The sequence below is a fragment of the Galeopterus variegatus genome, unplaced genomic scaffold (genome assembly GCF_000696425.1).
Source record: "Galeopterus variegatus unplaced genomic scaffold, G_variegatus-3.0.2 Scaffold19281, whole genome shotgun sequence".
NCBI lineage: Eukaryota > Metazoa > Chordata > Mammalia > Dermoptera > Cynocephalidae > Galeopterus > Galeopterus variegatus.
This window is the reverse complement of record NW_007745392.1, coordinates 2,285-14,855: the sequence shown is the minus strand read 5'-3', so window position 1 is coordinate 14,855 and position 12,571 is coordinate 2,285. Positions and strand designations below refer to the sequence as shown.

The 12,571-nt window shown below is 54.4% G+C and overlaps 1 protein-coding gene across 1 annotated transcript; it reads left to right on the top strand.

Annotated features, from left to right (window-relative positions):
* Nucleotides 1-741: 741 nt before the first annotated feature.
* LOC103583046 (receptor-type tyrosine-protein phosphatase F-like) lies at nucleotides 742-9,930 on the top strand (the record flags this gene model as incomplete). Its single annotated transcript, XM_008564465.1, has 3 exons — nucleotides 742-870; nucleotides 9,462-9,607; nucleotides 9,789-9,930. Coding segments are annotated over exons 1-3 (379 nt in total), but the record flags the coding sequence as incomplete, so codon positions are not given.
* Between the last annotated feature and the right edge of the window lie 2,641 nt (nucleotides 9,931-12,571).

Here is a 12,571-nt window from a genome sequence, read left to right as displayed (position 1 = left end):
AGATGACCGGTAAGGGGATCTTAACCCTTGACTTGGTGCTGTGAGCACCATGCTCACCCAGTGAGCGAACCGGCCATCCCTATATGGGATCCGAACCCGGAGCCTTGGTGTTATCAGCACCACACTCTTCCCAGTGAGCCATGGACCGGCCCTAACAAGTCTGTGTTCTAAGCATGGGAGGTTCTGGCCTCCAGCCTCTTCCTTCCTGCTGGGGAGAAGAGGGGTACCAGCAGACCCCCAGGGACTCTGGAATCCCTGGCCTGTGTGGGTCTGCCTAGCTCCTCACTGCTCTCTGTCTCTGACTGTCTTGTCTTTATCCAGTCTCTGTCCCCACCTGTGTGTCTCTGTGTCTCTCTGACCCTGTGTCCCTGTCCCCTTATGGGGTGAGTTGGAAGCTCAAGATCTGGAATGGAACATCCCTGTACTCCTCCACTCTCAGTAGCTCCCTATTCCCCCTACTCAGGTTTAAAGAATGACCTGAAGGCCTCTTGCACTCTCTTTCCCTATAGATTGATTGTTGGGTCGTCCTTGTGGGCACTGAGGAATCAGTGAGGTGCCTGGGTGGTCAAAGGGGTCAGAGGTCTGGATGGTCATTGCATAGTCCAAGGGAGATCTGTTGAACTAGGCTCTGGTTGGTCAGTGAGGATGAGTAGGGGCCAGGAAGCAGCATGGGTGGACCATAGGGACACTGGTGGATATCAGCTAACTTGCTGTGCCCTTTTTTTCCATTACAGATTGATTGTCCTGGGCTGTGGCTGGTTGTGGAGCTAGAGCCCTGGATGGCCCCTGAGCCAGCTCCAGGGAGGACGATGGTGCCCCTTGTGCCTGCACTCGTGATGCTTGGTTTGGTGGCAGGCGCCCATGGTGACAGTAAGTCTGACCTCTCAAGGTGCAGATCTCCCAGTCAAGAGGTGGCATTCCTCCTAGTAGGACTCTGGGATAGGGACAGGACCAGCTACTAGGAGAGACAGGATGGCCAGATACCTCTCTAGTCCTTCTGTCCTAGAGACCCCTCCCACTTGGACAGCCTCTCTCTAAGGAGTACCTTGGCGCCACTGCTTCCAAGGAGCATTCTGTGGAATGCCTGTGTGTCTCAGGCACTGCAGGGTAGGGTGACCCTTTTTTATGGGGTTGGGGTGACAGATGTCCTGGATTCATGTGGTCATTGTGTGATGTGCCCAGGCATGTGCTGTGTCCACCACTGCAGATTTGTGCAGAAGGCAGTTTGAGCTGTGTTTGGGGGCCAGTGTGGGAATGGAGGGCAGCACACAGAGAGTGTGTATGGATATATCCACAGGTCTGGGGAGGGCTCAGAAGCCAGAGCCACCCATAGCTCTTACCCTGGGCTAGATCCTCAAGATCCAAGTGTAAGGACGCTGAGCTACTTTTTCCCCTTTCACCAGGGACCTTCAAAGCAAAGGGACATCTGCCTCCCCCCAGCCCCTCAACCCTGGAAATTAGGGGAGGATTGTGTTTGGCCAGAGGAAGCTGAAGTCCAGCGTCCGCGTGTGTGTGTGTGTGTGTGTGTGTGTGTGTGGTGTGTGTGTGTGTGTGTGTGTGTGTTGGACAGGGTGGAATTGTCCCCTACCCAGATCCAACTCTGAACTTTGGTCCCTTTCCTGCTGCCCTTCCCCCTGCCTGGCACTACAAGACTGGCCGCAGCCCGCCCCGTTACCATGGTTACCACTGCTTGGTTACTGGCGGGAGGCGGGGCACAGGGCAGATTTAGCCAATCTGCAGGCTGAGGGGGAGAGTCCAGGTCTGAGCCAAGGTCCCTGGGGGAAGGGGACGTTCCCAGCCCGTTCAGAGCCCAGAGGTGATGCAGGGCCAACCAGGGATGAGCCCTGGGGTCAACAGGCCATAGGGCCCGCCACCCCCTCCAAGTTTCTGGGTGCAGATATCTCCCTTTGCCCCACCAGGACCCTTTCTCCTAATGTCTCATTAATTATTAAGGAACCGATCCTAGGGGGGCTGGGACTGGAGCAGCCCCACCCTCAGTCCTCAGAGGCTGGACACTGGGTGGGGTGGAATGGGGCAGAGCCAGGCAAGGAGGGGGCTGGGGGCCTGGACGAGAAGAAGTCAGGTGGGAATTGTGTAAGGGGGTGGGAGTGATCCCAGGCCTGGCTGGGGCTGGTGGGAGAGAGCTTGAGTCTGCAGAGGCAGGTTGGGGTGGAAGACCTCATCAGGTGTGACTCTGGTGTTGGCTGTGAGATGGAGGCTTGTCCAGGTGTGGTCAGCAGCCCTTGGACATTGAAGCAGTGTCCTTGCTCTCCCAGCCTGGACACTCTCAGGGCCTGCAGACAAGAGCTGTAGGTCAGGGGGAGGGTAGTCTCTGTGGGCTTTGAGACAACACATTCTGGGAGAATAACTAACTGCCTCCCCCTTCTGCCTCAGACCCAACACGCCCCAAGCTGTACCCCTCACTCCCATGCCCCCGAACTGCTCATCTACCCATGTTCTCTCTCCTGGTGAATGGCATTACCACCCACCTGGTCACTCAAGTCAGAAACCTGGGCCTCCTCCCAGCCTCCCCCTCTCATAGCCCCTGTCTAATCCATCACCAAATTCTGTTGTATCTCTGGAATGCATCTGTGGCTGTTCCCACTGCCTTCCTCCAGGCCGCCCTCAGCTCCTGCTCGGCTCTTGCATACAGCAGCCTCCTGACAGTTTCCCTGCCTCAGTCTCTTCCCTTACAGTCCAGTCATGTTGCAAAATGAAAATTTCATCTTGCCACTCCTCAGTTTAAAATCTCTGTCCCCCTTCCCCATTGCCATTGGGGTCCAGTCTAGGGTTCTTGACCCTTCTCCAGCCCTGCATTATCAGGCCTCTGCCAACCTCATCCTTCCCTGTCCCCCTCCACCCACACTCCTGCCACGCTGACTTCTCTCAGTTGCTCACATGCTCTTGTGAACAGCGTCCAGGCCTTTGTGCCTGTTGTTTCCTCTGCTTGGAACACTCTTCCCAATGCCCTTCACCTTACCTGTTCCCACTCACCTCGAGCCATCACTTCCTCCAGGAGCCTGTGTCACAGGGGAGCTCTGTGCTCCCCTTGTGTGGCACAGTGGCTGGCTGCTTCAGATCTGTCTGTCCCAGGATTGAGAGTCCTGATGGTTCAGGCCATTGTCCAGCTCAGGGTGTGGTGTGTAGTGGAGGAGTGAGGGGGAGGCGGTGGAGCCAGGTCTGGACCCCTACGCCAAGGTGGAACAGTTTTTAGAGCAGAATCCAGGAAGCTCCTTGCTGGTTTCTTAGGCAGCAACCGGCTAAAGAAGATGAAATCTTGCCTCAGCCAAGGTAGGAGTTTCAGGTGACTTTGGCTCTCTCCCAGGCAGAGAGACATGGAGCATCCAGAGCCTAGGCTGGGGGCCATGGTGACCCAGGCCCCAGGAATCAGGGTCTGTCCTACAGGCCTGCCTTAAACTGCACACACTTTTGGATCTGTCCTCCCACCACAGTAGTCTTGGGCTGAGCTTGGGAGACTTCTACCTAGGGGCAGGCAGCCAAACATGGACAGGGCTTCTGCAGAAGGTAGGGCAGGCACCCTGGAGGATTGACGACCGGAGCAGTGAAGCGCAGAGCGGACAAATGTGTTTCTATAGGCCTCTTAACGAGACAAATGAATGGGGGCCCTGGCCTCTGAGGGGAGCGGAGGGAAGGGGGGTGGACAGACAGCTGCCAGGAGTTAGCCCAGAGGCCCCAGCATCGATGCCGAGTCAGCTCCAGGGGAGACCTGGGCATGCACTAGGGCTGGACCCCCACTTGGTGCAGTTCCCTCAGCCCAGGGCTTTATGGCTTCTCCGGAGGTGAGGCTTGTGAGGCCAGAGGCAGTCCTGAGCCCAGGTAGAGGTTCTTCTGATCTCATGTACGTGTCAGGGGCTCGGACAGGAAGAATCCACACAGGCCTGCCTTCCAGCAGGCCCCGCAGTTTGGAGGCACAGGCTGGAGGGCAGACAGTGCTGGCTGGGGTGGACTGGCACAGAGGCAATGACCTAAGCATCTTGAGAAGAAGCTGGTAGGCTTCCTGGAAGAGGGGAGCCCTGAAGGGTGAGTGGGCATTTACTGATGGGGGTATTACATAATGATGTGAGATTGGAGGGGGGAGCAGGAATGCGCTTCCGTCCCAGACAGCTTTTCTTTGGAGCTCGTGGGAGAGCCACAGTGAGAACCGCAGACAGCATAGGACGGAGACAGGGACCCAGGACCAGCTGGGAGTGAGGCCCTAGTTATGGCCCAGTTACTTGGAATCATAGGAGCCCAGAAAAGGATGCTGATGGCTGAAGGGGTGTGTCGGAGGGAGCAGCAGATACAGGTGGGCATGGGCATGAGGAGCTGAGGGTGTGTGTTGGGTCCCTTCTCCCCGCCAAAGCCTGTGGAGCTGGAACATGGCAAGGTGCCGCACACAGGTTCTGCAGTGCCCTCCCCCTCATTCTTACGGGTGGCCCCGTCTAGACTCTGCCATTTGTGGAACTTCCAGCAGGGGCAGGTTGCTTTCTCTCTCTGGGCCTGTTTTCCTATTGCACAATGGGGTAGTCACTCCTACCTGGAAAGGTTAACTGAGGTTACTTTGACAAGGCACCTGGCACTTAGTATGTACTCCCTCTATCCGAGGCCATAACCTGGGCCTTGTGGTGTGTCCTCGAGAACCAGGGCTGTCTCTGAGCGGGCTTCTCTCCAGGGGGGTGCCAGGAGCTGTCACAGGAGCTCATTAATGAGTCCCCAGCTCATTAGGCTGTTCAGGGCCTTGGGAAATCCGCCTCTCCAGGAGCTCCCTCCCTGCCCCTCCCCTCGCCGTGTCTGCCGTCTGCTTCCGTGTTCTGTTCGTGTACGTGTGGATATGGACTCCACAGGGAAGGCACAAAATAGCAGTCAGTCTCCCCATGGAGGAGCCTTGGATGTGGACAGTTTGGCTGTCCCTGAGTGTGGACCCCTGCATCCTCCCTGCGAATTGTGTGCACCCCCCAACCCCCTGCCCCAGGCTGATTCCACTTGTTTCCTTTTTTAAGTCACTTCCTCCCACCTTGCATGGGTTCCGTGGCCTGCGCTGCCTGAGGATGTCCCAGGGCACACCACTGGGAGCTGCTGCCCAAAGGGCTGTGTGGCCCATGACCACTGTGTGGTGGGGGCAGGGAGCCCCACTAGTGGGGTCAGGCTGTGTGGCAGCAGGCAACTGTGGCAGAAAGCCCTTCCTGGCGTGTTCAGATGGCACCCTGTTGGTCCGGTCTTAAGAGTTCTGTTCAGACCCTCACCGAATACCAGCTGTGCGTCAGGCACTGGACAGAGTGGTCAAACTGGCCTAGCTCTGCTGGCCCTCCTGGGGACCTGACCAGTCACTGTGGGATGTGATCAGTGCTGGGATGGGAAACCCAAGGGCTGTGGGATGTAGAGCAGCCTCCTGCAGCGCCTTGAGGGGAGGGACAGGTGAGAGGGCCAAGGAGGTGCCTGGGGGTGGGGGGTGAGTCCATGAGGGTGCGGGCTGTGTTCTCAGCACAGTGCTTGGGTCGTAATAGGTGCTCAAAGAATACTTGTTGAAGTTGTAAAAAAGGTGAGCATGGAGAGGATAGCAGGAGCGAGCTTGAGAGGGGAGTGGGGAGACAGATGTTAGGACAGAATTAGTAGCTGAGGAGAGATGTGGTCAGACTGGGGTCCCCGAGATCCTCTGGTGAACAAAGGGGTAGGGCGGGCAGAACTCGGGCCAGGACGAGCGGGCCTGGCTGGGTGCTGCGCGAGGCGTCCGGGTTGGGGAGGCTTCCAGGGGGAGCGGAGGCGTGGCCTGGCGGGGACGGGGACCCGCCTGTCCCGCCCCCGGGCCGCACCAGCGCGAGCAGTCCTGCCGGGTCTGCGGGGTGGGCCGGGCGCTGGCTCCCGCCCGGCCTCCTCAAGGGTGCCAGGCCGTGGGCACAGCACCGGGCCGCTCCCCTTCGCGCGACCCATACCTGGCTGCGCTCCCCGGAGGCTCCCGGCGCTTTGTTTGGCGCGGAGGCCCCGCCCCGGCGCGCTCGCCGGCCATTCCGGTTCAGCAGGTTCCAGCCTCGGGGTTCTGCCGCGGACACGTTGAGGCAGGAGCTGGAGGGGGACTTTCTACCCGGGTTTCTCTCCCCTTCCCATGCCGTGGTGTGTGAGGTGCCGCAGTCTCGCCCTCCTCTGGTGTTCCTTCCTCACTCATGCCTTCTTTCTTTCTGCACCCTGTGTGCCAGCAACCGGGTCAGAGGCTGGGACAGGACAGGAAACAAGACAGGCATGGTGTCTGCCCTGCCCAGGGTTATGTTCTATGCGGGGAAGCAGCTATTAATCAAACACTCACCAGAAATGTGGAAAAAGTAATAACCTCACAATGCACATAATAAACTGTGAGCAAGAGTTATAACCTCACACATGTACATAACAAACTGTGAGCAGTGCTATGAGAGACCAAGGGAGCTGCCAGGGAGCTTAAAACCAGGAACTGAGCTAATGTTGGGGGGTGGGGGAGTCAGAGAGGAAGATTTTCCGAGGAGATGGTGTTTAAGTTGAGATCAGAAAGGTGATAGGAGTTGGTGGGTAAGGAGGTAGTCTGAGAGGTTCCCTGGAGTTAGTGGATAAAGAGGCTTATGCAAAGGCCCTGAGGCCTCAGGGAACATTACTCACCCAGGGGATCCAAAGCCAGGGCTCTGGGGAGAGCGGTTGAGTCAGACCTGGCAGGGTTTTGTCTGCCATGATAGTTTTCATTTTTTTGTTGTTTTGTGTTTTTTGGGGGGTGGGGGGTGGGAGTGGGGCACTCCAACCAACAGTTCTAACCCTCCAGCTCCAACAGTTTAAGAGAAGTGGGAGGTGTTTGGAGGGTTTTGGTCAGGGGGGAGGCTGTCACTTTGCTCTGGCTGCTGAATAGAGAATAGACTGGAGGGAGGGGGCAAGACTGCAGGGGGGCAGGGACACCAGCTTGTTAGGCCAGTGGGGTGTCCAGTCAGGGGAAGATGGTGTCTGGACTAAGGCGGTGGCAGTTCAGATGGAGCGCCAGAGCTGCTGTCTGGAGGTCCTCAGGTGTGGAGGAGGGGTGCACGGTTGTGGGGATTGAGGAGCAGGAGGCACCCCCAGTGGAGCCTGAGTGCGGAGAGTTCTGGGAGGATCTGTCTGAGAGGAGCAGCAAACAGCTCTGTAGACAACCATACACTGGGAGAGTCTGAAGCCTCCTTCAGAGGGCATGGGGAAGGGCAAGACAGACTGAGGGGTTCCAGAGCCCTGTGTCCCCATGTCATTCTGGCCCCACCAGGCTTGTGTGTATTTCTCCACCAGGGCTGGCCCTGCACCCACCCTGCCCTGGCTCCCCGAGTCAGTGGCCCTTGTCTGCCCCCCAAGGGCAGAATCAGTAGGTCACAAGTTTCCCTTCTCCAGGGAGGCTGTAGGTGCCCCATGATGAATTTAGGATTTAGAAGGCTGGATCAAACTCTGCTCCACCCCCAGATCACTGGCTTGTTGGTCACTTAACCCTCTGAGCCTCCGTTTCCCCATCTTTAAAATGGGCATGATAGTACTGCCCACCTTATGGATTAAAGACTGATAATGCTAGCCAGAGTGATGGCTGCCCTCATGGGAGGCCCACCACGAGCAGTCTACAGACATCACATCTCGTCTGCACAGACCCCTGTATCAATAGCACTACTTTGTCAATGAGAGAATAGAGGCTCAGAGATGGTGAGTGACTTGCTTAATAATTACACAGACCCTCCAGAGCCCCCGGACCCTCCCCTCTGGTGACTCTGCCTCACCTGCTATCCCGCCTCTCCCACTGGATCAGCACACTCTACCTCTCTGCTGGCTATTTCCCATCAGTATTTAAACATCATCTTTCGTATCTTCAAAAAAAGAAAGAAACAAGAATTTAGAAACCTCTCTCCAACCCTCATCCCCTCCAGCTGCTTTCTTTTTTTCCCCGTCAGCCAACCTTCTTTACATAGTCACCTGTGCTCTCCTCTCCACTCCTCACCTCCCACTCACTCCTTGGCCTTTTTTAGTCTGGCTTCGGCCCTGCTCTTGACAAGACACCCTACAATCCCATGTGAACTGATTTTGTGTGTGTGTGTGTGTGTGTGTGTGTGTGTGTGGCTATCCAGTACAGGGATCCGAACCCTTGACCTTAGTGATAAAACACCGTGCTCTAACCAGATGAGCTAACCAGCCAGCCTGGGTGTGAACTGTTTTGTGCCAGGTGTTTTGGAGTCAAACAGGCTTGAATTCAAGTCCCAAATGTGCCATTCACTGGCTGTGACCTTGGGCAAGTGACTTGACTTCTCTGAGCATGTAAACTGGGGATAATAACGAGGGAGAACTAAATGAGATAAAGTAACTGGTGCAGAATGGGTGCTTGGTGAAGGACTGTCATTACACACACATTTCTGTGCCAGGGACCAGGTTGGGCCTGGGCTCACGGGCACTAAGTAGGAGGTCTGAAAGGTTATTTCTCACAGTATTAGCCCTTCCTGGAGCTGTTCATTGGCCTGATTAATAGGAAATGGATCTGCTGTCAGGATTAAACGAGGCATTGCTACATCTTAACGATTCAGGTTTCTCTGGTCCTGTGACCCTGGGTCGGGGGATTCATAGGGGTGGGTGCTGTGGCTTGGCCCTGGCTGTGTACCAAGGTGACATGGGTGTGGCAGTACAATGTTCGAGCCCCCTTCTTTTTTTCCCCTCCCCCTGGCTCCCTGTGGTCACCTTGGGGAAATGTCCAGACTGTCAGAAGACAGTAACCAAGTCAGTAGGGGTGGGGGTGGGAGGGGCAGAATTACAGGAAAGCATTCACCTGGGAAGATGTCCAGAGACACTTAGGAGCTGGAATGTCTAGGCCTTTGGGACTGCTGGTATGTGGGGGCTGGAGGAGAGGAGGAGTCCTGGTTTCTGACTCAAGCCTTGGGGTGGATGGAGGTACCATCACCGAGACGAAGAGCAGGGGGAGGGACAAGTGTTAGGGAGGTGCTGAGGCTCTGCCCGGCAGCTCTCCGGCATGCCCTTTGTCCTAGAGCTTGGAATTGATTGGAGAGTGGGAGACGGAAGAGTGTAGTGGTTAAAGCATGAACTCCAGTCTCAGAACACCTAGATTTGGATCTCAGCTCTGCCACTTACCAGCTGTGTCACGTTGGACAAATCCCTTAACCTCTCTATGCCTTGATTTTCTTCTCTATAAACAGATGTAATTATAACACCCACCTCACATGCTTAAGAGTTAATAAATGTTAAGCTCTTTGAACAGTGCCTGGTACATATTAAGCACTATACGATGGTACTTCAGAAAGTTCGTGGAAAAATAGAATTAAAAGATATTATGAATCTTTCAATGAACTTTTTGAAGTACCAAAATATAAGGGTTAGGTGTCATTATTTTCTCTAAGGGTCTTTGTTGCACCCCCACCCCCACCATGACGGTCTCCTGTAGTGTTGGCCATGCCTGTAGTGACCATGCCCTAGTGACTTGGTATCTCCATCTCTTCCAGGCAAGCCTGTCTTCATTAAAGTCCCTGAGGACCAGACTGGACTATCAGGAGGGGTTGCCTCCTTTGTGTGCCAAGCCACAGGGGAACCCAAGCCACGCATCACATGGATGAAGAAGGGGAAGAAAGTCAGCTCCCAGCGCTTCGAGGTGTGTCCTCGGGTGGGAAGGGGCAAGCAGGGCTCAGGGTCTGCCTACTCCAGGGTGTGGTCCTACATTCTCTCCTCTTAGTCTCCCTCCCCATGGGACTTATGGAAGTAGGAGGACAGCTGACCCTGAGCAGGTCCCCAGGTCCTGAGCAGGCTGTGAGTGCATGTCTATCCTCTTACAGGTAATTGAATTTGACGACGGAGCAGGGTCAGTGCTGCGGATCCAGCCGTTGCGGGTGCAGCGAGATGAAGCCATCTACGAGTGCACAGCCACCAACAGTTTGGGAGAGATCAACACTAGTGCCAAGCTCTCAGTGCTCGAAGGTGCGTGCTGGAGAGGGATATGGCATGGCGGGCTGCTAGACTAAGGTGTGGGAGAGCCAGCCAGCCCTGGCCCCGCCATGGGCCCTTATGCATTTGGCAGAAAGGACGATTGGCCATCTTGGGGCTGGTGAAAGTCAGCTGTGGACAAGGATGGCCATTGGACTGGCCTGGGTTGTTTGGCTTATGCTCAAGCCAGCTGTGTGCATGATGCCTTTGTAATTTCCTGCTGAGCTGGGTCACTGCTCGGGTCGGGTCTGGAATCTGACATGAGGTGTGCCACTGTAGCTGTGTATGCCCTGGGTTACGTGGCTGTGGTAGTGGATCCGATTTCCATGTGGAGCCTGGCTGTAGGTGTTAGGTGTGTTCCTTGTTGCCCCTATGAGCAAGGGCCCCGGGCTGGGGGCTGGGCTCCATATGTGGATTTTAGTATCTTCTCTCACTTGGTGGCTCCTCCATTCGTTCACAAACACTCCCTGGATTGTCTTGAAGTCTAGAGGATCATTTAGCCTGGGTGCTGCCTTCAAGATGCTAAGTCTCCAGTAAGTTCCACAGGGGAAACCCAGGTGGCTAGGGAAGTCCAGAGAAGGAGGGGACTGTGTCTCAGCCAAATCTGTCGTACAGTGGGGGATGGGGGGTGGCAGCTGGCAGGTAGGCATGCGCTGAGACCCAGAGGCAGAGAGAATGGAGCTTTCAGAGAACTCTGATAGTTCAGTTTGGGTTTTTTGGGGACGGGGGGAGCAGTTCAGCCTGAGTGTGGAGAGGGTGGAGGGCAGATCTCACAGGCTCCAGCTGAGAAATGATGAACACTTTCCTGGGGACATAGGGAGCCACAGCAGAGTGGGGAGTGACATGATCAGTCTCCAACCTATGGGTTCATCAGTGTGAATATGTCTGTATGTGTATTTTCAAAATATAGCATTGATTGTTTTCTTTTTTTAAGTACAATACCAATACCTGTTCACTGTTGAAAAATTGCAAAGTATAGAATAGCACATAGGAAAAAATCTAAATGGCTCATTATCGTACCTCTACTACTAACATTTGGTTATTACCTTGCAGCACATTTTCTGTGCATGCATAGGTATGTATGTATGTAAATGGGATCACATAATGCCCAGTGATTTGTAGACTGCTTTTTTGAAGGAGAAAAACAAAAAACAAAAAACAACAGTGTGAACCTCTTCCTTGCTGTTAAATATTTTTCTGCATCATTAATGGCTCTTGAGTAAGGTGTCAACTGGAAGTACCCTAATTTATTTAGCCATTCCCTTATTGTTGGACACATATGTTGTTCCTGTTTTTTTGCTTTTATAAGCGCACTAGGTGCGACACACATCCTTGTACATATATGTGTTTACCTTCCTGATTATTTCCTTATTCTAGATTGATGGAAGTAGAATTGCTAGGTCATAGGGCACATGCATTTTTAAGCCTTTCAGTATTTCCAGAAGGTTGTGTCAGTTTATACTCCTGCCAAGCAGGGCATAAGAGGGCCTCTTTTCGGCACATCTTCACCAGCAGTGGGAATTATCATTAAAAAGATATCTTTGCCAAGTTAATAGGCAAAAAGTGGCATCTCAATTTAATTTGCATTTCTTTGATTACAAGAGCAGTTGAGCATCTTTTCACATTGGCCATTTTTACTCTGGCTTTGTGTTCACGCTTGCATCCATTCAGGAACTCTTCTGCATCCGTGTGTTTGGTGTGAGTTGGTGGATCCTGCAGCACTTCACTAGGCCCTCCAGGTTAGAGGGGCCTAGTGGAGGACAGTGCACAGAGGACAGTGGTTAAGAACAGGATTCTGGACCATGTCCTTACTCACCAGGTGACCTTGGGCCAATAATATGCCTCTGAGCCTCATTTGCTCCACCTGTAAACAGGGCAGGGCTGTACTACCTACCACCCAAGCTGGTTTGGAGGATTAAAAGCAATGTAGTTAGGCACTTCCAGAATTCCAGCTGAATGGAAGTTGCTGTTGGGCTGGAAGCTGCAATCCTGAGGCTTGGGCATGTGAGATGATGGTGCCTGGCTTCCATGCTGCCTGGCATCATCTGGGTAGTGCAGTCCCCACCATCCACTCCCATGGGGGAGCTTACCTGTGGGACAGGAGCCCAGGGGACAGGCCCTGGGCCGGGATCATTGGTTGCTGAGTGTTCTCAGGCTTTTCCTGCCATTCCTGACATCAGATTCCCCACTTGTGATCTGGGGATGAGTATTTCCACACTGCCCTCCCTCTTTTGGTATTTGCCCCAGTAGGGAGCCATCTGTCCTCCCCTGGCATTTGGGAGTGGCTGAAGGTCCAGAACTGTGGTTTCCACCCTGGAAGGCATCTTTTTGGACTCTTAGATTGGGGAACAGGGCCTCCTTGTTAGTATTGAAAGAGGACTCCCCCCAAAAGCCGCTGAGCCCCAGGTCCTCAGTCTGGGAAGCTCTCCTACCTCCACCACTGCCCAGGGCAGCTTTATCTTTTAAAGGAATGAGGAGGGTTAGGGTGGTGTTTCAGGACCTGGGGTGAGGACACAGACTTGCAGGGGTTCTCTCCATTAGGAGGAGCCTTCCTGGATAAAGGTTTCTGTGTCAGGGGTTAGGGGTATGTGTTTGTGCTTCTGGGTTATGGGAGGTGTTTGATGAGGCTGGAGAG